General features: G+C 44.9%; 2 protein-coding genes across 2 annotated transcripts in view; one reads left to right on the forward strand and one right to left on the reverse strand.

Annotated features, from left to right (window-relative positions):
- Positions 1-750: 750 nt before the first annotated feature.
- On the forward strand, positions 751-15,691 carry T265_00530 (hypothetical protein; the record flags this gene model as incomplete). The annotated part of the gene is made up of 6 exons (XM_009164334.1): positions 751-821; positions 1,490-1,958; positions 7,722-7,985; positions 8,858-8,929; positions 10,787-10,867; positions 15,313-15,691. 6 exons carry the CDS (start codon positions 751-753, stop codon positions 15,574-15,576), a joined length of 1,221 nt encoding a protein of 406 aa, XP_009162598.1.
- Positions 15,692-23,033: 7,342 nt separating this feature from the next.
- The window catches only part of T265_00531 (hypothetical protein), a gene marked incomplete at both ends in the record, with an annotated part of 31,192 nt that continues 29,319 nt past the window's right edge, over positions 23,034-24,906 (reverse strand). The window contains one exon of the mRNA XM_009164335.1: positions 23,034-23,341. Within this exon, the coding sequence (XP_009162599.1) occupies positions 23,240-23,341 (102 nt within the window). The remainder of the gene's footprint in view (positions 23,342-24,906) is intronic.

A 24,906-nucleotide genomic window follows, 5' to 3' on the forward strand; every position in this document is an offset into this window, starting at 1 on the left:
CCGACCGAAAGCGAGAAGAGACGGATGAAGAAGTCAGTTTGACAACTGGATGTGAGTTTTGGATCACTGTCACGTCAGTGGGAAGTCCTATCTATGTAACCGAAAGCGAGAAGAGACCGATGAAGAAGTCAGTTTGACAACTGGATGTGAGTTTTGGATCATTGTCACGTCGGAAGCGAGTATGTTGCTGTCATTGATGATGATGATGGCTATGCAACCGAAAGCGAGAAGAGACCGATGAAGAAGTCAGTTTGACAACTGGATGTGAGTTTTGGATCACTGTCACGTCAGTGGGAAGCGAGTCCTATCTACAAGCAGGTGTGGCTGGCCTCTTTATTGTCAGTGCTAAACGCTTTCAGATGATAGTCAGGGCTGAAAGATTGATATCCAGTTGTTTACGGTCTTACTGACCGAGTTGAGCGTATGGACTGTAGGTAACAGTCGCTAAAGAAAAGAAAAAGCTGGAAATGCCAGAGATTATTTCGTTCAATCCGCGCGACCGTCCCCCGGGAACCGGTGGCTATCATGGATCGCCGCCATTTTCAGTAAAGAAAGATGCTTCAACCGCTGGGCCGAGCACTTTGAACGACAATTCTCGTGACCACCTGCCGTAACTCGGGTCGCCGAACTGCAGTAGAACTTTGATTGGTGTACCTAGAACCATGTATGGCCTCGTTTTATGATTGCATGTGATCTCTTAAGCGCCGCCGAGCTCCTGGTCCGGATGACATTCCGCCCGCATTTTTACAGATGAGTATGAAGTCCTTGGTTAACGAATCTGTAGCTGAAACCGCTTTACTCCTGTGGACTAAACTGAAAGAGTGGGCATCATTTGAACCAAGAGCTCAGTGGTGTTCGAGGCCGTAAGGCATTCCAGGTTCCACATCTAGGGTTCCAGTGTTGTTTGAGAATCTGAGAAGTTTAGAATAAGAAAATGGGTACAACAGCGTCACTGATAGAATGACATTGCCATACCGGCGAGTAACTCTGTCTATTAATGTAGTTGGTTAACTTGGGCCTTTTTGTGTCTGATGCTGTACCTCTAGGTTAGGTGTTGCCCACCTTCCGGTACCTTGTGATCAGATCCTTCTTCGGTAAAAAGCATAACTTGACACCTGTTACACTTCTCATCCTTATCCCAACTTTCTGGAACAGTTGAATTTTGGAGGACAGTCTTACTTTTTAAGTCCGACTTACGCGCCTCTGGACCATGGAGTTCCAGAGAAAGGTCCAGGTATAGCCTACAGTCAGCTGTTAGTCTTGTGTTGTTCGTGGGCCGTAATCATATTAGTCTTGACCAGTTTTATTTCTTGAGAATCATTCCCGTCAATCTCCGTTGTTAAGTGGTGTTGTGCTAATGTCGCTTGCTAGCCTATAACATTTGCCGACTGTAGTCACTCAGCCGAAGTCGCTCTTAACACCCTTCCGTCTGTTCTCATCATTGTCAATTTTCGTAAATCCCATAACACCCCTTTTCCCCTCATCAGAGGCTAACTGGAAAATCCATGGAAGACGCTTGCATGGAGAGTATTTTATCTCAGTTAGATTCTGGCCTGGCAGTGGATTTCAACCATTCGTCCACTGTCGTTGAAGACCGTCAAAAGCATCCAAGAATTACGTTGTACAAAAATAGTGGACGCATCGCCGATCAACAGCGAAGATGGAGAGAGGAACTTGCCGCAGTGAACAGGAAAAAGCAGAGGGACGGAAAATTCGATACCAATCGTGGTCTACGTTCCCTTGAAGATGCTACGCAAGAAAATACGGAGGATGATTCCGCCCTACTTTGCAATCCTTGGGCCCAAAAACCAAAAAAATATCACGGGAAGAGTTGGAGGTCCTATTCTGCTCATCTCATGTTGGCCGAATGGTTGCTTTTCTTGCCACCAACGTTTCATGAGAACTACATGATGAAACTGTGTCCAAAAGGTCGCCATGTTTTTGTTTGGGCAGCGCAGGTGAGCCGCATCTAATTTCGGGTGCCTTGTGATTTATAATGATGCACCAAATTACGGACATTGCAGTGGCTTTCGTTCTGGCGTTACTGTATAACGATGGCGTTCTAAATAATGTTGAACCCGGTACGACGACAACAGGGACTAATAGTGGATCTGTTGTTACCTCGGGAGACGAAAAACTCATTTTTTTCTCGGAGTCGCCCATTTACATAATTATACTCTGGGTTGTTGCCTCCATAGTTTGATTAGCAAAGCTTCTCAGCCATCGTATATTCTCTACTAACTGACCCATCTTCGTCAAAATAAAATTTTCGATTATTAAGGACGAAGAAACCGAGACCGCCGATAATCGGAAAGGTTATTGAATCCATTTTTCCCTCTATCGACACCTAAATATAAGGAACTAAAGAATGTAAGTTGTGACTCACTCATGAGGTTGGTGAAAACTTTTCAACCATTATAAACGGGAGATTAGGTTGGATTCATTTGACTGCCGTCAACACAAAATGATTATGCGAACTTGGCGGAGTTATTTAAATAATGAACAATTTTAGTGTTTCGGACTTACCTACTCATATGTCGTCGTTCCCAAACCAGTTTTTGTTTTCGAGACAGTGAGCAGCCTCATGGAGCAGACCGTTTCTGATCATGCATCAATGTGGTGAGGCCGAGAATGGCTTCGAAGCAAAAATTTTTGACACCCATATTACAATCCAATCTAGCCGATGGCTGCNGCTCATCACTGAGGAATGCCGTCCATCACTCTCGCTTCATGTACAAGTGCTGTTATCCCGAAACACCAAAATGCCGGAATTCAGATAAGTCGACATGCTCGTATTTATTCCAGAAGTACTGACCCGGACAGAGAGATCTTTAGTTACCCTTTCCGCTATTCCTGTTTTTATGAGAACTAGAGTACTCAATACCTTATTCATAGGTGGTGATTGCGAAATACTTGGACGGTTGACTTCTGCAAATTAAATATTTCTTGCAGACCCACTAATGTTTGCTTTTCTGCTGAGCGCATTCTTTATGCATAATTAATAAAAACTTAGCTGTCCGAATGTCAGAGGTTTTGGCGGGTACGTGACTCATGTGCGCTATTCATCTGTTATTTCGGGGGACACATCACCAAACTACAATGTTCCTGGAATCGATTCTTTCGTCCTGATGGTGTGTGAAACTAGGCTAAACGATATAACTAAGCAAACAAAAAAATAAATGCGTGAATACTGTACGGACAAGTGAACACTGGCTACAGGTCGACAAACTTTCATGCATTTAGCGAATATACACTCATTTGCAAACTAATTTGGTCCTTTCGAGAGACTCACCTGGAACCCAGCTGAATCTCCCTTTTATGATGTCCTCAGGCAACTGAATGTGCTGCACCAGGCCGCCTCATGTTTCAGTCGCTACGATATTTGAAATATCGCGATGCATGTATATCTTTGTAATGGGGATGTCGATGGATTTTCAGCAACCTTATGAGTAGTACACTTCGAAGATATACACGTATCGCAGTATTTCAAATATCGTAGCGACTAAAACATGAGGCGGCCTGGTGCAGCACATTCAGTTGCCTGAGAACATCATAAACGAGAGTTTCAGCTGGGTTCCAGGTGAGTCTCTCGAAAGGACCAAATTAGTTTGCAAATGAGTGTATATTCGCTAAATGCATGAAAGTTTGTCGACCTGTAGCCAGTGTTCACTTGTCCGTACAGTATATGTTTGAGGTATTTTCTAAGTGCTTGAGCGGGCATCAATTATTTTGGCTGATATAGAAAGAACCTCAGTACATACATAGGTGCTTGATGACGCACCACTTTTAGAATTTGCCACGTTGTCTATCTCAGTCAAGTGGACGATGTCTATGCTTGTAGTAAACCGTATTGACGCAGTTTTCAGTCGAAACGAGTTGTGTTCCTCTATGAACTTGCATAACTTTCGTGTCCAAAGTCCTGCGTATTTTGCCGTTTTTTATCCACCTCACGGCGACGATCTGCGAGGATGAGCTGATTCCCGAATCCATTCCACCTATGGCAGGCGATGTACAGCCAGCGTAGTTCCAGCCCATTTTTATTCCACTACTGATGTCTGCAAGTGTGCCCAATAACAAGATATTGTCAGGTATTTCAGTCCTTACTCGGTCGCCAGAATTTTATCTGCTGGTGTCCGAACAAGGAGAGGGGATAGTGCTTCTAGACGTTAGTGAGTATCTTGGCAAGTTACTTTTAGTTTCGAGCTACCAAAAATTTGGAGGAATCTATCCTCAAACAATCAATCAGATAGGAGTAAGATTTTTGGCATTTTGGAGCGAACGATGCATTTCAGAACATCAGACTCCTAGCCTGTATTATTCTGAGACTCCACAAACAAGTCATTCACCTATTCCTGTCCTTGGTTTGTTCATATCCCACCTCGCTTCCCAGATAGATGAGTGGTGGACATCCTAAAGCCAGTGTATCTATTGAAATACCTCATATCCGTGAATGCTATCAATAAACTCAGTGGAGCTAAGAGACACATAGTCTCATTAGGCGTGTCTTCATTGTTCACTGAAGTCCCATTTGTAGCTTTTGTGGTCGCATAAAGGTGGGCAGTGTAGACCGAATCTGTGAGCTGATAGCACCGTTATTGTGTGAAATCTTGATGTGCAATTAGAACTGAGCAAAAGGCTGCGTCGACGGGCTGATGATACTGCAGTCAGGTTCCCTACTAGACATCCAAGGAAGCCACTGGCTCTATCCTATTTTAGAAGTGATGTGAATACTTTTAACACTGGTTTTAGAATGTTTCGTCAAATGCGTGTTTACATACTAGAACCCGTTCAGTATCATTGTCTGACGACAGTGAAATTATTTGTAGGTCTGTGCACCTAGGAAGTGAGTTTATGAATTTAGACTTATACTCTGATCGCATGACTGTCGGCCATAGGCCAGTCGATTGTGGCGCAACAGTTTTTCACGCTTTTGCTCACTGCATTTACTTGGTCCCCGTTTTGTTTGCATCGCGCCCGTAGGTTTTAGTTTTACATTGCAGGGGTCGGAAAATGATCATATTCTCTAAGCTGTGTTCTAAAGTTGTTATTTTCTTTCGACGAGATGCTGTATCCATCACACATTTCTCTGATTCGCCTTGAATGATATTTGTCGCCCGAGTTGTCAAGTTGATTTGTAGGCAAAGTTAGATCTGAGGCGATCGTGAAACATCGCTTTTCGGGTAAAAAATGACAACTTAGTTCGGCATCCAAGTTTGAGCGAATTACAATTTTGTGAGAATTCCAAACTTAGGAGTGCGTCTCCGCAAATGCGTCCTAGCTGCTCAGTACTCTCATCACCCTACGTTACCTGAATGCATTTTAGAATTGCACCCAACTGTCCCCGGAAATGATTTTTTTTCAATGCGTGCACTACTCGTCGATAATAAGTAGCTGGCTATCCTTATCGCTTTTAGGCTGTGTAATTACTGAGATTCAGCAGTGAGACCCAGTGAAATAATCAATTAAACCCGTTCGATTCCGCATCTGGAATCAGATGTCTCACCAGCGCGTAATCACGACTTATGATATGGGGGTGCATGCTGAGAGATTATAGTAAGGAAAAAAAGCAGACCCCTTCAGTGCTCAGTCAGACGATCCTCTCAAAGAAACTACAACTTACTGTGGCTTGTGTGTCTCCGTGGCCCATTGAACAACACTACGGAGTGTCCGTTCGATACTCAGCGATTATGTTATTTCAGGTAGGTCGATGGGTAGAGGTCTGGTTTCTTCGTTCTGCAAGTTGTAGGTTGAAACATTTGTGGCGGTTTGTTCTTTAGAAAAGTGCAAGGCGCTAGTATTTCCCGCCAGGTGCCGCTGCCTTGTGGTCAGGATTTTTGGCCAAAGGCTTTGGTTTATGGCCCTGATCGTCCTTCTACTTAGGTGCGGGTGCCCTCTCAGTAAATCAGCTAGCGTACAAACATGAAGCTCAACAAAATACTCGTATCATGTCATGGCAGCCGACCCGTGATGTCATCAGCTGGGTCGCCTTTAGTGCTGCACACAACGGGACGGGTAAGCGAAAACAGGCTGTCGCTGACTTCCCCTTTTTGACACTTTTTTCTTCATCATCTCCCTATCCCGTTAACAGTGCTCTACTTGCAGGCCCGTCCGTATGGCTGACGACCCCATTCGTTGTACACTGGTCTTCACTGTGACAACTACGGGTCAGTCGGCACTGACAGTCTCAGGTTCCTCGAAACCTTCCAGTCGCATTGTTCAAATATTGAAACAAAGTCCTCATCCGGCGTTTGTGTCATCTATTTGCCTCCATTCAGAAGAGGAAACTGTCCTAGACAACTGGGCAAATTCTGTAATAGTTCCCGTTTTCAAAATAGGTCCATAGTGAGTGCAGTGATAACTGGATAGGGGTCAGTTTGACAACAATGCTAACGAGACTTGATGTCACCTACTTTATGGTAACCATTGAAACACTGACTCGAGAGCAGTAAACGGGATTCCGGTCTTGTAAGGACTGACCACACCTTCACACTCCGTCAGGTTTAGTCAAAACGCCTACGTATGTAGCCCACAGGGCGTGTTTTTGAAAAGACAGATCAAATTTCTCCCGTTCTTTGGCACATGCTTTGCAACCACTAAGTGTAAATTAATGCTCTTGGACATACAGTCATTGTGCATACCATCTGCAATCCAAGGAGTGACACTTGATATTACAGGGATCTCTGCGAATCTTGTAGTCTATATGAGTTTTGATTGTAGTATGACTCAGATCGCATCTGCTAATTTGAGATATCAATGGCAGCAAAGTGGCATATCCCAGGATCTCACGAGACGTGTGTATCATGCCACAGTATGGGCTGTTTTGTTGTATGGCTGAGACGTGGCCTGTTTGAGCAGCGAAATCGGGACGTCTTTAGGTCTTCGACAGCTGTTGCCTCGGAACCATAGGTCGTGCAAGGCGGTGTCAGCCAATCCGCAACGAGACAGCTAGAAAGCTATTGATCATAGTGATGACGCTAATGGCACTGACGATGATACAGTCAGATAATGTGAATGTAAATTACGGATATCGGATTACGGCATCTCTAGAGATGCGTAGGTAGGGTGTGATCTCACGTCTTTTATTTGGTTGCAGGTTCCGCTGACATGACATTTATTTACCGTGGCCTGTCTCTTGCCAATCAAGCAGAATTCTTTTGATTTACTCCACCGTTTAATGGCGACAGAAGGCGTCGCCCTTCGCTGTGATCTGTAATTCGACCTGCAAAGTTTATGGATGGAGCGGTTAGATTCTTATACGTACAGAGGAACTCTGTAGTAACCAAAAAGATCCTGCTCGTGACCATTTTAGAATGAGTTCCCAATTTTTCGGGTCGAATGTGTCTCACTGAACTCATAGTATATAATATGTAGGTCCTAGCGCCGGGTTATCACTCGCTTCACAGTTTATCCCACGCGTAAAGACCACTGCGGACCATGTGCAACCGTTGTGTGTAAGTAATATGCTTCGTCCATTACGCTGGAACTCAGAACTTTTACGTGAACGCTATCATGGCGTGCATTCTTTAGACAGAAATTCAGCTAACAGTCAAACTTCTTGTGCTATAAGAGGCAGATTATTCTGCTCAAAAGTGTCTGTTCATGAGGGCTTGTGTTTTGCACGTTTGATTCACAAGTAGCGTACTGTGTAGGTTGTAAATAGCTTCTCACTGAACCGCGTTTTTTTTTAACATACTGCTAACCACCAAATTTCCTCTTTTCAGGGCTCTACTCGGATTATATCAAGAACTGGATGGGTACTGAAGAAAACGGTCTCGCGACTCCCAGGTGGAGGGCTGGGACAAAGCGAACATCAGAATGCGACCTACTGCACGATGCTTGACTGCATTCTCTTGAACCTAACGGCACCATCTGGAGACAACTCCATGCAGATCTGTGACGGGGATAATGCTTCGACCGATTTACCGTTGGAATTCAAGGTTTTAGATCTAATACGGTATCGTGGCACTTGCTACGCCAGCTTGCCAGTAAGTTTTACTGTCTTTGACTTTCGAGTTCTTCTGTCATTGTAACTTGCTTTCGTGTATTTTTTCTTACTTATTAATATACCGATTCATCATCGACCTTCTGCTAGCAGGTTCTTGCAGATGCCACTGGCATTTCTGCACCGTGGATCTGCCGTAAGATGTGCATAACCATCTTAGCCTGAACAATGTTGGCAAATGATCTCCATCAATGGACGTCACAAATGTTCGAGCTGGCCCCAATCTCAAATCAGCCACAAATTTCCTGTAATCACCCTCTTGAGCGGTACGAGGATAAAATTACTCTGCTGATTGTTTTCATGTCTTATCACCTGGACGTCCATTGTGCCATTTTTATGCTCCCTTTGTATTTAGAGTGTTGGAAATAATTCAAGATAAAAGGGGCGTGAATCTGCTTACCGGAAGGTGAGAAAGATAAAAATCATTCAGTTATGATACCCTTTTGGCGCCTAACTGCCGTGTCACTTGATGAAAGCTCGTTCGAAGTTATATACCGCGCCCCATCTAGAGGTTGAAAGGTCTCATGAGCATTAATTTAACACGAAGTTCCAAAATTTACTTGGCTTGCTCAACGGATGTGTTTGAATTTGCAACCATAAAAGCATCTGTTGCCCCATGGTTCGAGCCCAAGCGCATAGTGCCGCCTAACTCCAATTCAAGGTGGTACAAATGTCCATTTGTTTATATTTTGTGGATAGTTAAAGCTCTCTGAAGACAACTATTTGTGTAAACAACCGAACTTCGCACACTTTGCGTAACATAGTGCAGTCCCCATATGCCTTATACGATCGTTCTCCTACGGTGAAGAAGGGGTTTTGTGTTCTCTAACCTTTTGTGAATTAATTGTTTTTCAGTTTCGCGAACGCTGCTGTTGGATGGAACAGTACCTACATAGCCAGATAGAGGAGTCTCAAGAGGATGATCCGGTGGGTTTTCTCTACGGATTGACCACTGTTTTCATTATTTTCTCATCTAAAAACACAATTGCGTCGAAGGATGGTAACGCACTTTAGACTGGCTCAAGACGAAGTCAAGTGCACGCTCGTACAGTAGTCTTTTTCGAGCGAGGATGGGTATCCTTACTTATAGTTTTATCAAGGTAGTATTATTTAAGGGACACTTGTTGACTTATTCTACTAATTCAGCTACGCGTGTTGGCAGTCTTCAAACTAGTCATCCTGGCTTCTCTACCAGAAGTAGCATTTGCGGGTGTAGGGGATTTGGGTCCATATGAAACGGCTTTCAATTCCGTATAAAACAGGAATAATAGCTGATTGCCAGTGATCTCAAAGTTTTGGACGGAGAAAGGACGGGAAGGTTTGTGTTGCGGTCAACGAGCAGAGAACCGATGCAGGCTGTGGGTTGCACAACCATCACTAAGCCAATTAATGTTGAACTACACGAGGGACTTCAGACAGAATTTCTATGAGAATTGCGTACTTCCGTTACTTCAAAAGTGCTTGTGAGAGTAATGTTTTCTTTCTATCCGGCTGCCTGTCTGTCAACCCCTCCCTCTAAGTTCAAGACAGCTCGGTGCCTAGGTCGTGAACTTTCTGGCCACAAAACTTATCGTTCGAACTCAACTTCAGCATCTCGGCTGCTCCTGCCTATGCTTAGGTAACCTGGAAGTATCCCAGCCTTCGTACTTCCCTTGGGTTGCACGGAGGTCAGGCACCTAAAAAGTGGTACACATGAACGCTTTTTCCTGTCTATCCGTCTCTCTCTCGCTCCCTCTTTCTCTCTCTCTCTCTCTCTCTCTCTCTCTATATATAAGTATTTGCCACTAGAGGTTGGTGGTTCCTCTGTTAGTAGCCGGTCTACTTTGTTTAGAGCAGCCTGATTAAATCGGTCTTTTGTGTCTAGGATACTTGAGTAAATCGGTTTCATGCCTGAAATAAACCGCCGATCTTGTCGGACGCCTGGAGCTGTTATCTGCTCATACTCCCTCACTTTTCGATTTCGACATTTTCGAGCTAACCCTCATCATCACATCGTTCTTTCAACTACGACTGGTGTCATGAGTGGCAGTTCTCAGCAGTTTGCGCGTGGTGTGTGGATCCTAAAGAAATTCAGTCTGCCGGAAGTATTCCGTTTTTTCACTCCTGTTCTGGAATATTCACCGCAGATTGTCTGTAGGGTACCCACAATTGCGTGTAACCACTCATGTGTTTCTATGTCCACTCGTAATGGATGAATAATATTAGGACCTTGCTGATTCGATGCTATGCCGCAGTAACCTATCTACTAACCTCTTGGAACTTCAAAACACTTGAGGTGCGGAAACAGGTAGCCCTATAGGTGTTTGGAATCAAAAGCGTCACGATGAGAGAAGTTTTTTCAACAAACTGTGCACAGCAACCAATGCTCGTCATTTGCATCAGGCAGTCGAATGTGTAGGTGTTAGGTGATACCACTGTGCATACGCGCGGTAGCGACACCGTACATACCAGTGTGTGTGACAGCAAACATCTAACGGTGTCTCGGTACGCTAAGTTTGGACGTCAAACGGTGAAAAAAATCTAAGACAAGTGAGTAAACTTCAGCTGGTAGTGTTCAAATTCTTATTCGGAAGGTTGTGGGTACAAGCCTTTCTCGAGGTACACACTGATGAGAATTCCAAACAAGCGTGAGATCACGTTTCAGCATAGATTCACTTTGCCTGCACGATGTTGTTACCAAGGCTTGGTGTGACTGTCGATTTCTCCCCCATCCCTATAAGTTATGGCCCTGTGCTTGCTTCTCCGTTTAGTATTTCGTCTCAGTTTCTCTTTTCTAATTCGCAGGTTCGTTTCGAAGTCATCCCAGCCTATTCTTGCGACTTGGAATCAATGAATGCCGTGTTATCGGTGAAGCCAAAATATGAGGTACCTGTCTGTGAGTTTTTTCCCGTTATCCATGCGTTTCTGCCGTTTGAGAAGGAAACTCTGATAGTCACATCTCTGATTAGTCAGTCACACTACGGACGACGTTGCCTGCCCCTATTTGGGTTTCTACCAGTATTCTACGGGGTATTTTGACCGAACTGCTCTCAACGCCAAAACAAACCTATTGCGGCCTGTACCCGTGTAGCCGCGTCTCGTACGTTGTCAGAATTATCTAGTTGTAGAGCATATTTAGATTTCCTCGTGAACAAGTCAACCCGTGCCGAGGTTTCGAAGCACTAAGTAGCTGCTTTATCCTTGTCTGAAATCATCATCAAAGCGCATGAAAACAGGTTTGTGTGATTCACACATGCTTCTACCAACTTTCAGCGAACATGTTGATCGTCCTCTTCGGTTTTTCAATTGTTTCTCAATAGTCGCGTAAACGTCGTATATTCTCCGTCATTCGATTCACTATTTCATGCACTATTCTGAGGTAGAATCCTTTTACGATATCTCTCCACCCTCTTAGGACATCACTTTATTTTGCCTTGATAAAATTTGCTAGATGATAGATTCCTGTTGACTTGTAAAAATCCAGAGAAAGACGACTTGATGCGATGTGCTGAGGAGTTTATGATAATTTGGGCCTCATTCCGCAGTTTGTACATCCCTTAGGTTATCCCTGGATTTTCATCAGGGCACTTTAAGATTCTTAGCGTAAACTTTTCTGGATGGAAGGCATGGCGATACAGAGTATGTGATGCAGCGTGACGTTCTGATGACTACGGGTCATCTTTGGCAGAGTTACTCAACCGTGAAATGATCAAAGGGATAGAGAAGACGAATTGGACAGGATCACACACCGTCCCCGAGTCGCCACTGATTCGAAGATTCCTCGTATAAGCCGGACAATTTCTTTGAAACGGTGGAACATCCTAACATAGGGGATTGCAGTCATTGGCCGTTTCTCACTTCTTCAATTCATTCACCAGAGACCCTGTCTCAGTTGTTCTGTTATGGATATATTGCACTGTAAGAACATGATCAACATGAGTGTTAGCTGGAACACACAAGTATCGTGATAGAACACGCACGGACTAAATCAGACTGATTGCTTTTGTTTTTACATCCCAGCTCTTAACCAGGTTTATAAGGGCGAATTAAGATTTTCCAGTGCACTGTCCCCCAGCAACAACTCACAAGAGAATCAGTGCAAAGTATTAGGAAATTCCCAGCCTCCTTTGGACTCCCGGCTAATCTTCCTAGGAGAATGCACTTGTATCAAATGATCATCTAAACTGTTTCAATGGATATGACGCTTCGGTTAGACCTTTGTAACTCACCCAGTTTAGTTCGAAATTGGTTTTCTCGACTTTCTGAAAAGTCTGATTCTATACATGCAGTCCAAGCTTCATCTCAGTCGGTTGAACTGCTTTTTTTGCTTGAAGTTGTTCTATAGTTGTACTGTTCAATTTCTGCTTAGAAGTGCATCTAAACTAATCTCATTGTTTGACATGTCAACAGCTATTTGTATTTCTGCGAAATTCATTCATCAACGGACCAGTTTTATCGGAACAATTAGCTGGGTTGTCCCCAGGCGTCGTGCAGTTCAGCGCCTCGTTCCCGCTGGCATGCCTAGATCCACGTTTGTTGCCCCAAACGAATTTTGGCATTTCTAACCGGATATAGCCGAGGGACCTTTGAAACTAGTCAGCTTGTTTTCAACTTGCCCGTTGTTCTATTGCAAAAGGTTTGGTCAAGTCACAATATCTTGATGGAATGTGGCTTAGTTAAAGCTGCTTTCATTCCTAACATTTTTTATCAGGAGCCAAATGATTGGTTTTGACAAAACACGTTGAAGAACAATGGTGCTACTGAATGCCACGCTTCCGGTGTTTTTACTCCCAACAATTGGGATAGTGTACTCGAAAGAGCTTGTTTACATGACCGGACTGAGGCCCAATTTCTCTCCATCCGTCCGAGGAATTTGACACGAATAAGCAAATGTTCTGTTTGAGCTCTCGATGCACTTTCGGAATCAGTATGTGCTCCTCTCGCTACGTTCAGGAGCCCTCCTCAGTAAGGTCACATGAAGCAGATAGGGAGTCCCAGTGTTAAGAATAAATGGTCCGTAATGCGTGCATAGACAATTACATTATTCAGTGCCGTAATATTTTGGACTGATAAAGCGGAGAGAATTCGATTACCTGGACCACCCAGAGGATGTTTCTCAAGTACCGTCTGCCGAACGTAAAGTCCGATTCACACAGTCCGGAACACTTCGGACTGCCATAGTTTCGTCGACAGGATATACTGAATTTAAATTAAGTTAACTCTCACGCAAGGCGGTGATTATCATCTAAAACCGTGCATCATTTAGTGCATGGCCTGACCAACCCTTACGCACCACCCCATATTCACCAAAACCACATAAGCCGCGTGCATCTCTTGAATTCCGATTGGTAGGTTAGATTTCTTATCGACTGAAAACGGGTCCTGAGGCTGCTGCTAACAAAGATGTTTGTGTAACGCACTACTCATAAGGTTGCTGAAAACTCCTCGATGTCTGTGTTTCGAATACACTTTGGCTCTCCGTTTTCCTTCTGACATCAGTGGTACGTTAGTACAGCGTTTCTGGCGGGAGATGAGTAAGGTTCATTAGGAGGGAGTGGTGATGAGCGATAGAGACTTGTTCACCATCGCTATCAATTTTCACGTTTGTTTCGAAATGACGTGCGCGCATCATTCAGCCAGTCGTTAATGTGCCATCCCACAACACACGATTCACGCGAATCCTCTAAGTGTACCTGTAGGTTGAGTTTTTAGTAAGCCAGTGCATTACTGTTGAGATCATCTTTTAGCCATGCTCCCCTCACAGTCAGCGTGGATGCGTTGGCTAGACTTGGTCTTGAAGCTGCGGGATTGAAATGTATCAACAACGGTGAACCAGGTTTGTGTCGCGTTGACAGAACATCATTTTGAAGAAAGCTTCGAGCCTAAACTGTGGTTTCAAGGTCGTATTCGAACTTTTGCTTGTGAAAAGTGCGGTCACTATCCTGAGTTGTGCAAAAGTCGAAGTTCAGTTATTGTGTTTATGACCTATCAGAGGGGGCTTTCAGTTCCATCAACGTGATCATTTCGCGATTTTCAAAGAGACTGCACATTTTGGAAATTGTACATTCCAGACTTCGTTCAAGTGACTATTAACCTGACACGTACGAATTATGTTTACGACACTAGCTATTTTCGCTTTCAGGCAAGCACGAAGAGTGGGAATAGTAGGCTTATCCTTTTTTTAAGGGATCGTACACGAAATCGAGCCTGACTGCCGGCACTATTGTATTCTAAAGAGGCTAGCTATTTTCCTAAGGTTTCTATCTTGTGAGGAACGGTGTGCGTTTCGTTTCCTCGTGTAATTCGCGTTTTTTTAAGTTGTTTTGTTCACGTAAAATGAAGGTGTAGCGGCATCATGTATAGGGAGCTGAATAGGCAGTGAGCCTAAAAGTCTGAGTATCACCAGTGAGATTCACTTGGCATTGTGTGTATAACATGTTTGTCCATACTTCGTGCTACCCTGTCTGCCAACCAATGAGATGTACACTCAGACACGCTCTCCAAACGGCATTCTAGTGACTAGGTGGCTTAGCACGCCTCACTGAAGCCAGCAGGTGACCTGTCTAGTCAGCTTCCTGAGAGAACGTACGTCTATTGTGGGCTATGTTAACTTTGTTCTTGATGAGTCCCTGTGAACGGCTGGCTAACCGAATCCCCTTTCTGGAGCTATCACGGGGCGATCGACTTCACCAAACCAAAACTGCCCCCCAATGGGATTCAAAAACGTTCTGAAGAGCGTGGGACGTTGTTTGGTTGCTCTGAAAATTTGCGGCTTCGATGTGACCAAACCCCCAAAAAGCACAGATTCACGGGAACTTTCGTCCCCATTGAGACTGGTCGGGTTTCTGTAGGCAATCGGCTACGTAACCCTTTGGTTAACAGTTTCAAGCTGTTTCCTCTGGACCACCTCTGCGTCCACTCATCAGCAATTCAGCTGATGAATTTGCTTTTGGGTGCTATCCTTGGTCTAACTACCTCCTGATTGCTTTTCAGACACCCCCACTGATTACTGTGAGTTTTCAGAGTTTCCTCCGGTTGATCGTTGGTCCTCTCGAAGAACCTAAAGCCATATTTTACCATTTTCGCCTGTTACTCTCCAACGTAATAGGGCAGAACTCGTTACGTACCAAAGTGTTACTCATCTGGTAATTAACTTCACTTAGACGCGGCATTTCTTGACAACGCACGAGATACTGTGCTCGTCGGTGGCAAGCAGACAAAGAATGATGTAAATATGTCGGAGCCAATTTGATATGTTTTGAAGGTACTTAATACAGCCATCATGTTTCTCCTCCATCAGTATGTCGTGTTTTTCTCTTCATCCCCCGAAGGTTGATGGCATTCTGTTCTACCATGAAGTTGTCACCTACGAACCTGGAGCAACGCCACTTGTGGGTTGGCTCAAGCCATACATGCTTAGCGAATGGTTCCCTGAAGTAACCCTCCATCCAGATCATATGGCTGATATTCCAGCTGACTACACAGACTACCGGAACGAAGTTCGTGCACAAGAGGAGCGAGCGCGGTGTAAACTCAAGTCACCGAATAAACAAGTCAACTGTGATTCTGTGGGAGAGCATTCAATTGTTCACTGACGGACGTCTTCACACCACCTCTCATCCATTGCCATTTTTATATTTTTTCACACCTCACTTCTATGTATCACGGACGCAGACACCGGATTCTTTCAATGTATAAATCTTCCTGAGATGCAGGTATTCTTGATTTTGTTGGTGTGCGGATAAGTGAATACGGTCGGATATCCATTTAGTTAGGATGCTTCCCGATCACGTGGAGTCCAAGTGTGATGATGAGAAGCTAGTGCACCCAGAAGTCAAACGAAACCATGAAAACCAGCTCCTCAAATGTCTGCAGGACGGCACGGTGTCGGAGGTAAACGGCCACTTGTAGAAAATCTCCAAAGCGCTACTCAAACCCGGACTACCTGTTTGCGGTATAATCCAGCCAACCTCATCCAAGCATTGGATCTCTGATAGGAACGTGTCTTTGCTGAAGAGTCGGCGACAGATTCTCCGTGGCCGCCACAACTCCACCCGGCGTATCATCCGACGCCAGATGAAACTGAGTGTCCGCGCAGACCGAGAAGCTTAATGGACCCGGAAGGCCGAAGAAAAGGAAGGTGCGAAGAATGCTGGAAACGTGCGCAAACTGTTCCACTTGATTCGTTCGACCGTTCCTCGAAAACCTCTTGTCAACGAAATAATCAGAGACCAAAATGGCTCCCTGACATGGAGCAAAGTAGAACGTTTGGACCGCTAGACACAGTACTTCGAAAAGCAATTCAGCTGGCTAACTGCAATCCAGAATCATGGCGTTCAACACAAAGGCAGACTGTAAATATGTAGCCACCTTCAGTCTCAGAAGTGTCCGAATGCATTTCTCTACTCAAGTGTCATCGTGTTGCTGGTCCTGACGACCTTCCACCTGCTCTTTTCAAGGATGATGGTGGATTCCTCAGTCAGTGCCTGTCTAGCCTATTTGGGTTTACCTGGGAGGAGACCGTCCCAGACAACTGGGGTACTCGCAGTGGATGTAACAACGACGGTGTTAGTTTGACGTCTGTTGTGACAAGGCTTCTGGTGTCACTGATTCTTCGTCGTCTTATGGTGGCACTCGAAGTCTTGACTTGTGAGAATCAAGTGGGATTCCGACCGGGTAGGGGCTGCGTTGACCACATCTTCACAGATCGTCAGGTGTTAGAGCAACGCCAGATGTGCATACGACCCACAATCCTGATATTCCTTGACTTTAAGGGTGCGTTTGATCCTGTTGATCGATCAGTACTGTTAACTACAGTTGCTCAACAAGGTATGCCCCAAAAGTTTGTAAACATGATCTGACTCCCGTTTTCGCATACTTCTGGACGGATGAGAGTGTACGGTGAGTTCTCTAAAAGCTTCCCTACAAAAAGTATCAGACAAGGATGTCCGCTATGAACATTATTGTTCAGCTTCGTCATTGATAAAAACACAGTCATCAAGCGTAGTACAAACCTATGGTACTCGGCTCCTGCTAAGTATGGAGAACGATCCCTACGCGGAGTTCGGCACAATCAGTCGTGACGTACGCAAGACAGCTGATTTGGTGCCGCAGTGGAACACACTGCTGATAAGATGGAGGTAGTATCCGTCATTCCGAAATTAGTATGAGTATGCAGTGTAGAAGGAAGGTAAATCAAGTACTCGAATAAAGTAACTGGAAGCACTCGTTTTCTCTGCGGTGAACTCACTTTGGAGTGATTACAAATTAGCAAGCCACGAATTATCGTTAGTCCGGCCGCTACTGACCGAACTAATCAATACAAAGTGGAAAAATCGAATATCCTTCCCGATATGCGATGGTCCTTTTTTAGCCAGGCGGAAAATGAACCGACGTTAAAAGTGAAAACAAGGATGCACTCGATGGATGACCTTAAACCGACTGGAATACGCACAGTCAACTAGGCACCTGGTACGTGTGTGCACTTGCCGAACGGGGTCGTATTCATTATGCAGTTCAGCGAACAGTTATTTTTGACAGCCTTCTATGAAAATACGATAGCTAAATAGCCAGCCAAAGGGTCTACGCGAAAAGGATCAATATTGGCAGCAGTGTTATGTGATTATTGCGTCTTGCTGGCCGTTGGACGCTACACAAATACGAGATAAATCGCGTCTGCCGTACACACCAAAAGGATGGGTATGGGCGTCATCTAACGATTTTATTCGTAGAATAGGTTGACTTGGGGCATTGCTTTGACTAGGTGGCTCGTAGTTCCGCCTTAGCAAACTGTCCGTCCTTAGTAAACATAAGCACTCCTGTCTATGAAGCTGAAAACCGCGGCATAATGCAACTGGTGACAGTGAAAACTTGCTCTGATAGTCACCGATTAGCAGATGGAGTTGAAACAACACAAACGCCTACTTTCTCTTGCATTAGAATGGGGAATTCAGGTAACTGGAAACAGTAATATTAAGTCCTTCAAATTATCAACTACCGTCACTGAGATTATCATGGACAGAAGTACGTGTTGTACGCACCCTTCTCAAAAATAGCTTCAGGATTTGACTCAAGTCACACTTGGATCCTTCCGGTGCTCACGATGTGAATTAAACACCTCCCACCTATTCAAAGCGAAGGGTCCACGTGTTATTGCTTCCGGTAGTGGCGGAGAACTTAGGGCTGAGGGGTCACCGCAATCCATATCAGGCGGCACTGTGGAGTGTGAAAAATGTTTCGCCGCAGTGTAGTTTTTCGTACAGTGAACATATTACATTAGTCTTTAACCACGAACATCTGCTTCACCCATAGCTCGTAAGCATATACCTGAGGCAACACAAATATTTATATTTTTGAGTGGTTCGAAAATACGCGTTGTCCTGTCCCCGTCCTAAAAATTAGCTACCATACCAAAGTTGTGAAGAGTTTTCATTCTGTGTACGGTGGGGATTGATCATCATCATCATCATTGTCAGCTGTAATAACCGCGTACTCGTCGTACAGTGGTTCTAGCTGCCGCAGTTTCGTTCACCGATGTTTTGGGGGGGGATAGGTGCAGTCGGCTGTCAAGTGAGGTGGGTTGGAAAGGAGATATGGCATTGAAGGCAATAGCTTGGATGCACGAGCGCCATTGAGGGCGCGAGTGGGCCATATCTGACAATGTCTCCAGCCATTGATGTGGCCCGTCTCGGGGTCCCCAACCCGGAAGACGGCAGTGACCAGCGCAGCTGAGTTTGCTGGTAATTGCTTTCATACTTCGCTGGTGGAGGATTAAGATCGTTTCCGACTGGTATGTGAGTGCTGTTCCGAATTTCTAACAAGCCTTCGACTAGATGGCACAGTTGGCCAGTTTACCCGATGAGAACCCAATAAACTTTATTCAAAGAGAACGTCTTCTCGAAACCAACAGATGTCAGATTAAGTGAAGGGTTTGAGTAGCGCTACTTATTCCGCCGAGCAAGTCGCACGCTTCCTCGACTTTAAAGCAGATTTGCTGTCCGAAAGATCTCTGATCAGAGTGGGGTATCTTCGAATTTCGTAAACACTTCTGATGCCTTTTATTCCCATGTTTTTGTTCGGGTTAGGTTCCGTCCAGAAGCTTTCTTACGAACTGGTGGAGTTCATCAAGACTATCCCCTCTGCTTTTTTGTTCATTTTTGCCTTCGACATTGCCGTGGGGTGCACACACCAATAGACCATGACAGGTATTGATGGACTTCGATTATGCGGATGCCATCGTTTTTGTTTGACGGTTATTTGCGCACGCGAATTACCTTGGACATTTGTAGTGCACCAGCAAAGCGCAGCCCTACTCCAAGATCCCCCACCATTTTGAGCTTCTCTGGAACTTCAGAATGAGCTTGGGTTTATTGGCCGCTCCACGAATCCCGGCAGCTGCATGAGCCTTGAGTGTACTGTAACAGATGAAGTCAAGGGCGCATAATCAAGGTGCGAGCGGCTTTCTCCAATATGCGTCATTCATGGCGTTAGGAACGGATTTCGCTAGAGCTGAAGGGTTATGTATTAAGAACAAGAGAAGTCTTACTCGGTGGTTGAGAGATCCAAGGGTCTGACCACTATTGTTTCCATAGAACACCATGAATTAGGTGGCCTCAGCGAATCCGCAACGAAGTGATGTGGGCCGGTAATTTCTAACGGATCCGAACCGATAGGACAACAGAATAAACTTGCCAGGTTGAAGTATATAATACGTACATCCAAACACTGTATGCACAAGAGTTGTTCGCCGCTCCAAGCCATCGTCGGCGGAAAGTTCACACGGGACAGGCGATGATATGGTAACCTGAAGCGAGAGGCCACTGTCAGGCTGCACACTGAGATTTTCAGGCCTCCCTAGGTAGGGCTCACGTGATCCTGTTTGCAGGTGGTTGGAAAACTCACAAGGTATGGCACGCAACCGATTTGTGGCACCATTACTGTGATTTTCTAGCCGAATCGCCCAACTAAAGTTCAACTTCTGTTGTGCGCTAGGGTTATGCCGTGTTGACTTCACAAAGGATGCGGGGTCAATCCCGTTCGTGGCGCCTGACTTCGAAATGATGCTGATGTTTCCAGTGCTGTTCAGTGGTGTAGGCTCCCTATTCTAGATGATCTTCCTTAAGGACATGACTTATTTGCACTAAGTCCCTATCATTCCAATCCCTTGCTATCATGATAGTTTGACAGTTATGCACTAGTTTGTATTACTGCTGTAGCGCAGTTTACAATGGTTACAAGTGATTGATGACACCATCGATGAATACACTGAGGACATTGTACCTAGAAATGTGGAGTCCAAACTACCGGTACCGAAATCTCTTCAAGAGGGGTGCCCGTAGAGGTCCCCATCAAACATGATTGGGTGTGAAATCCCCCCTAGCGAAGACAAGTCACTCTATGAAAAAACAGTCCTCAGCGGAACTACTGCATTGTAAAGGTGTACCATTGAAATATCAATGGGTGACAAACGAAACCCCAACGGGCTATCCATATCCCCGATAGGTGACCGGTAAAGTGCGACTACCAGACTACTCGAAAACTATTAGAAAACCTACTCAATCGACCCAATCAATTCAAAAATATCACCAGAAACGAAAGTCGCTGCTTTCTGCCGGAATCCTCATGGGGACGGCGCGCAGAATTTAGCAAAACTATCGGTTGTAGCATCACGTGGCGAGATTACGGTCCCAGCTGACCGAACAACGGTAGAACAAGACTTTTTCAGGAAACGAACGTGCAGCTTGGTTGTTGGTCTGTTAGTCTAGCTTGGTAGTCGGATTGCGAACAGACCATTGACCAAGTAGCGTACCCGAGCTACCTATAGTCCACAACATTGACAGATGTGTAGGGTCCAGAAAGCCCAGTAGAACCAGAATTACGACAGCCTGGACTAGACCCTCTCCGCTAGGAACGCTGACAACTAGCATCGCCCTCCGATTCGACATTGTGTACGCTCACCATTTGATCATAAGGACATGGAACACCTTAATAAGGAAAGCCTCAAACCTGAAAGCGTACGGTTTAAGGTACCGAATAAGAGTTACCACCTCAGTCCTCCATTAAACAACTACTGATTGATGAGTCGTTGATATGCACTAACTGAGGTGCATTGTCAACCAACCATATGGCAATCAATGTTGTACTGAGCGCTCAATCGTACGGGGCTGACACATCGCGTCAGTTATTAAACAACTACTGATTGATGAGTCGTTGCTATGCACTAACTGAGGTGCACTGTCAACCAACCATATGGCAATCAATGCTGTACTGAGCGCTCAATCGTACGGGACTGACACATCGCGTCAGTTGAAAGCCAGCTGACGTACCCGAATTCCTCCTCATTAATTGATGGTTGCATGTTTCGACACTTCAAAGGAAGAGAACCTGGGTCACAATCGACTTAACTCGCTGTCTTACCTACTAAAACTGGGGATATCGCAGAAGTGAAGATGAACGCTCCTTACCAAGATAGTCCATTCGACTAACTAAATTGTACCAAGGTCTCGCCTCACACACATTGCGCATCACCAGCATACGGGATTTTGAAGCTGGTAGCACGCTTACAAGCACGCAGTGCGTTACAATCCCGATGTGTTCGTTGAGGTCTCGCTCCAGCAGCCTAGACTAAGGTGGACTGTTCAAGCGATATCCCTGCCGTCCGCTGCTTTGTTTGATGTAACGAGTGGGCTATAATGGAGTTTTAGAGAAGTCACTGTTTCACAATATTCTCCCCTCTACGACAAATAGTAAAAACGCTTGGATCTGCAGGTCAGCGAACCAATCTTGAGGCCAAAACAACTAGCTGTGTTCATTTTGCGCCAGCATAATTCACAACTGTTGGTTTGGGTTTAATTGCTCAGGTTTCAACTGTTCAACCATAAAGTCAGAGAGCCAACGAATGTGCGTGGTTTGGCCTGAAGGAACTCCAAACAAAAGATCGAATACTGTTTCGGTGACGTTCGCCTTACAACTATTTTGTGATGAAAGACCGGCGGCTGACCTCTAATCGGTACTGGGATTTTTTAAAGATTCCCCGATTCGTTCGCAAAACTGAGAAGGGACTTATGCCTATGATGAAACCTGCCATACCAAACGCCTCAGGTAGAAAAACACAAAGTGAAAGCCCGAAGCAAGTTCTGCCTCTTTTCTTAGAGAACCGACGACAGAATATCCCCCGAAGTAGCTCGTCCAGTCCATATACTCAGGTCATCAGTGTCACGAAAAGGCATTTATATCCCTGGGTTGGAATTTTGTCAACAATCTATTCTCCCAATTTATGTTTTCCCTTATTACAACCTCACCAAAACAATCTTTTGATCGCCTCGAGTGTTCTGAGAGTCAAAATACTCATTGTGGGGGCCTTCGTTCCCAACAACAAATTCTCGATCATGAGATGCGGACAGTTGTTATATCGAACCATGCGATAACAGGTCTAAGAAACAAACCGCTCGCGGTTGTCGATATGTAATCTCCAGCACTTCATTGAAGGGCAAGAAAATAATGAGTTTCAAGCCTTCTCGATACGGCTACATTCCGTTTCAGAGCAACCTGCCAGTCATCAACAGATGGCACGTTCGGTGATAATGGGCGAATTTACGAAAAAAAATTGAAACTACGCATCCCTGCTTATGAGAAACGAGCAGTGATGTCAACAGATATATTGACTAAACCACACCAGACCAAATGATTTATAGTTCCCCGTCTAAAATAGCAACGAGATTAGAAAGGCACTGCCTCGTTTAGGGCGGAACTCCGGTCTAGTAAGGCTTTTTAAAGACGAACCAATCTCAGTAGTGCTCTAATTTGAGCACGCGTCCTCACAAGACCTTCGAAGGTAGAACACGTTTCCTCGTTCCTTTGACGGTCTTCCACCGAAGGGGCTACCGTAAACTAATTATGACCCACCTGAGACTACCCATGGAAGTGGGATGCAGCAATTTGGTTCCCTTGTACGAGCCAGAGTCTCGCAGAGGTGCATATAAATGGGCTCTTTTGAAAGTATAAAACCATGCAGCTCCCCATGGCAGTCGCAGCCACGAGCACAGAAGGCACTATCAGATGGTCGATCAAACATTGAGGTACTCTGCTTGGAACACTCAAGAGTCAATAAACAGACAGCGGACATCGGTTAAAAATTCCCACCCAATGGGGTGGGGGGTGGTACAAAATGCGTTGATGTCGAATTAAACGTTCGGATCAACATGCTGACACATGCGCCACCTTTCTGAAAAAGAGGCGGACGAAATTTCATGTTTTGATTTACTGTTGTTTGCATTCCGGTTGCTCTGAAGCAGTGTTTTCTCCAGCATGTTTCTTATGGCTGCCAGCGTGTCGGTGATGATGACGCCCGTGGTGATGCCGCTGCGAAGAAGATTATGGGGTAAAAGTCAGGCCACACAGACACAAACCGGGTAAAAGATGGATTGCCGAATTATACACACAGCAGCAGATAGATCCGAAATCACCCAACTGAGGCGCTCCTTACGAAAATAGGCTTTAGAGCTAAACAGGTTACCTGAACCCAGCAGCACAACTGATGAAATACAGTTTCGCTTGCTAATGCAACCCTAATCTCCCACAAGGTCGGTGATGTCGAAAATGAGCAGGGAAGACCCTAGCAAAGCACACAGTGAACAAGAACAAGCTTAGAGCTTATCTACGTATTCGTGAAACTAGATACCGTATCACCGTCACCAACAACGTTCAGTCCTAGTAGTTAGGAAAATCATTAAACTACAGGTACACAGGATACCATAATAATGAGCTGACTGTTAATAATCAGCGAGTCCCCCTAAACCAGTATGGATGCAAATTATCGTTAGGAAGTTGACCCAAGCACGAGGCCGTTGTGGAAAGAGAAATTAGTTTGTTCATGAATGGTAAATATTGCTATTTTTCCTCCTATAAAATAAATTGACCAGAATGACTGCTCCAGGCCGCAAAGAGCCTTAGTAGATCGGAGAGTGGGATCAGTACCATCCTATCTGTTCCCTACAGTTGTGATTGCCTATGAGACATCTGGTCAAATGATCTGCACTCAGTCGGATGCAACAAAGTAAGCCGTTAAATTTTCGTCGACAGTCTCCACCCACCTATTTCATTACTGATGCTCAAATTAGCAGTTGAGCGTTCAAAAAATAGTTCAAATATAGCATATTTAGTTCGTGACTATCACATTGGCAGTGGGAAATATGAAGGCTGAGTCGAGGCTGTCGAGTCACAGAGGGGGCATGCGGTATACCAAAAGGGCACAAAACCTAAAAACTGAAAACCCACAATGGTTGCTCAACATAGGACAGCAGGTATGTCTTGGAAGGCAGTGCACATGAAGGTCTAATACTGGGAGCAGATCGAAAAATTCGGCATATCCCTATGACGAATGAAGATCGTCCTAGAGAGAAGCCAACAGTGATTACTTCCGAACGTACTATGATCACATAAGATACTTTCTATAGTCCTGATGGGCTTGTTAGCACCGCAGTTAATTGACCAAATACAACAGTCGTTTCTTTACATAGTCCATAAACTTGCCCTCTGTATAACCACCGCTGCTCCGCTTCCTAACTACACATTTATATCACGTGGATTGGCGATTAAGTGTCCACAAATAAAATACTCAACTTGGGAATACAAACGGACGAAACACTCACTAAGGAGCAGAAGCCCACGCCTACACCACTCTCGACCGTTCGAAACCTACTTAACCTAGTGAAACTAGTTGAATATTGGCTTCGAATTAAAAAACTTCAAATGTAATGAACAACAGTGCGTCAAACTCTATTCTCGCAAGTAATGCCGTTCTGGTAGTCAAATAATCGTTGCTTTCCGTAGCGTGGTCATGTACCGGTCACTGGTTTTGATGAATGACCTATTCTGGGTTGGTAGTGACAGTGTAAAAAACTAGATAGGTTTTTGGTGTATACTCA

The sequence above is a fragment of the Opisthorchis viverrini genome, assembly GCF_000715545.1.
Source record: "Opisthorchis viverrini unplaced genomic scaffold opera_v5_5, whole genome shotgun sequence".
NCBI lineage: Eukaryota > Metazoa > Platyhelminthes > Trematoda > Opisthorchiida > Opisthorchiidae > Opisthorchis > Opisthorchis viverrini.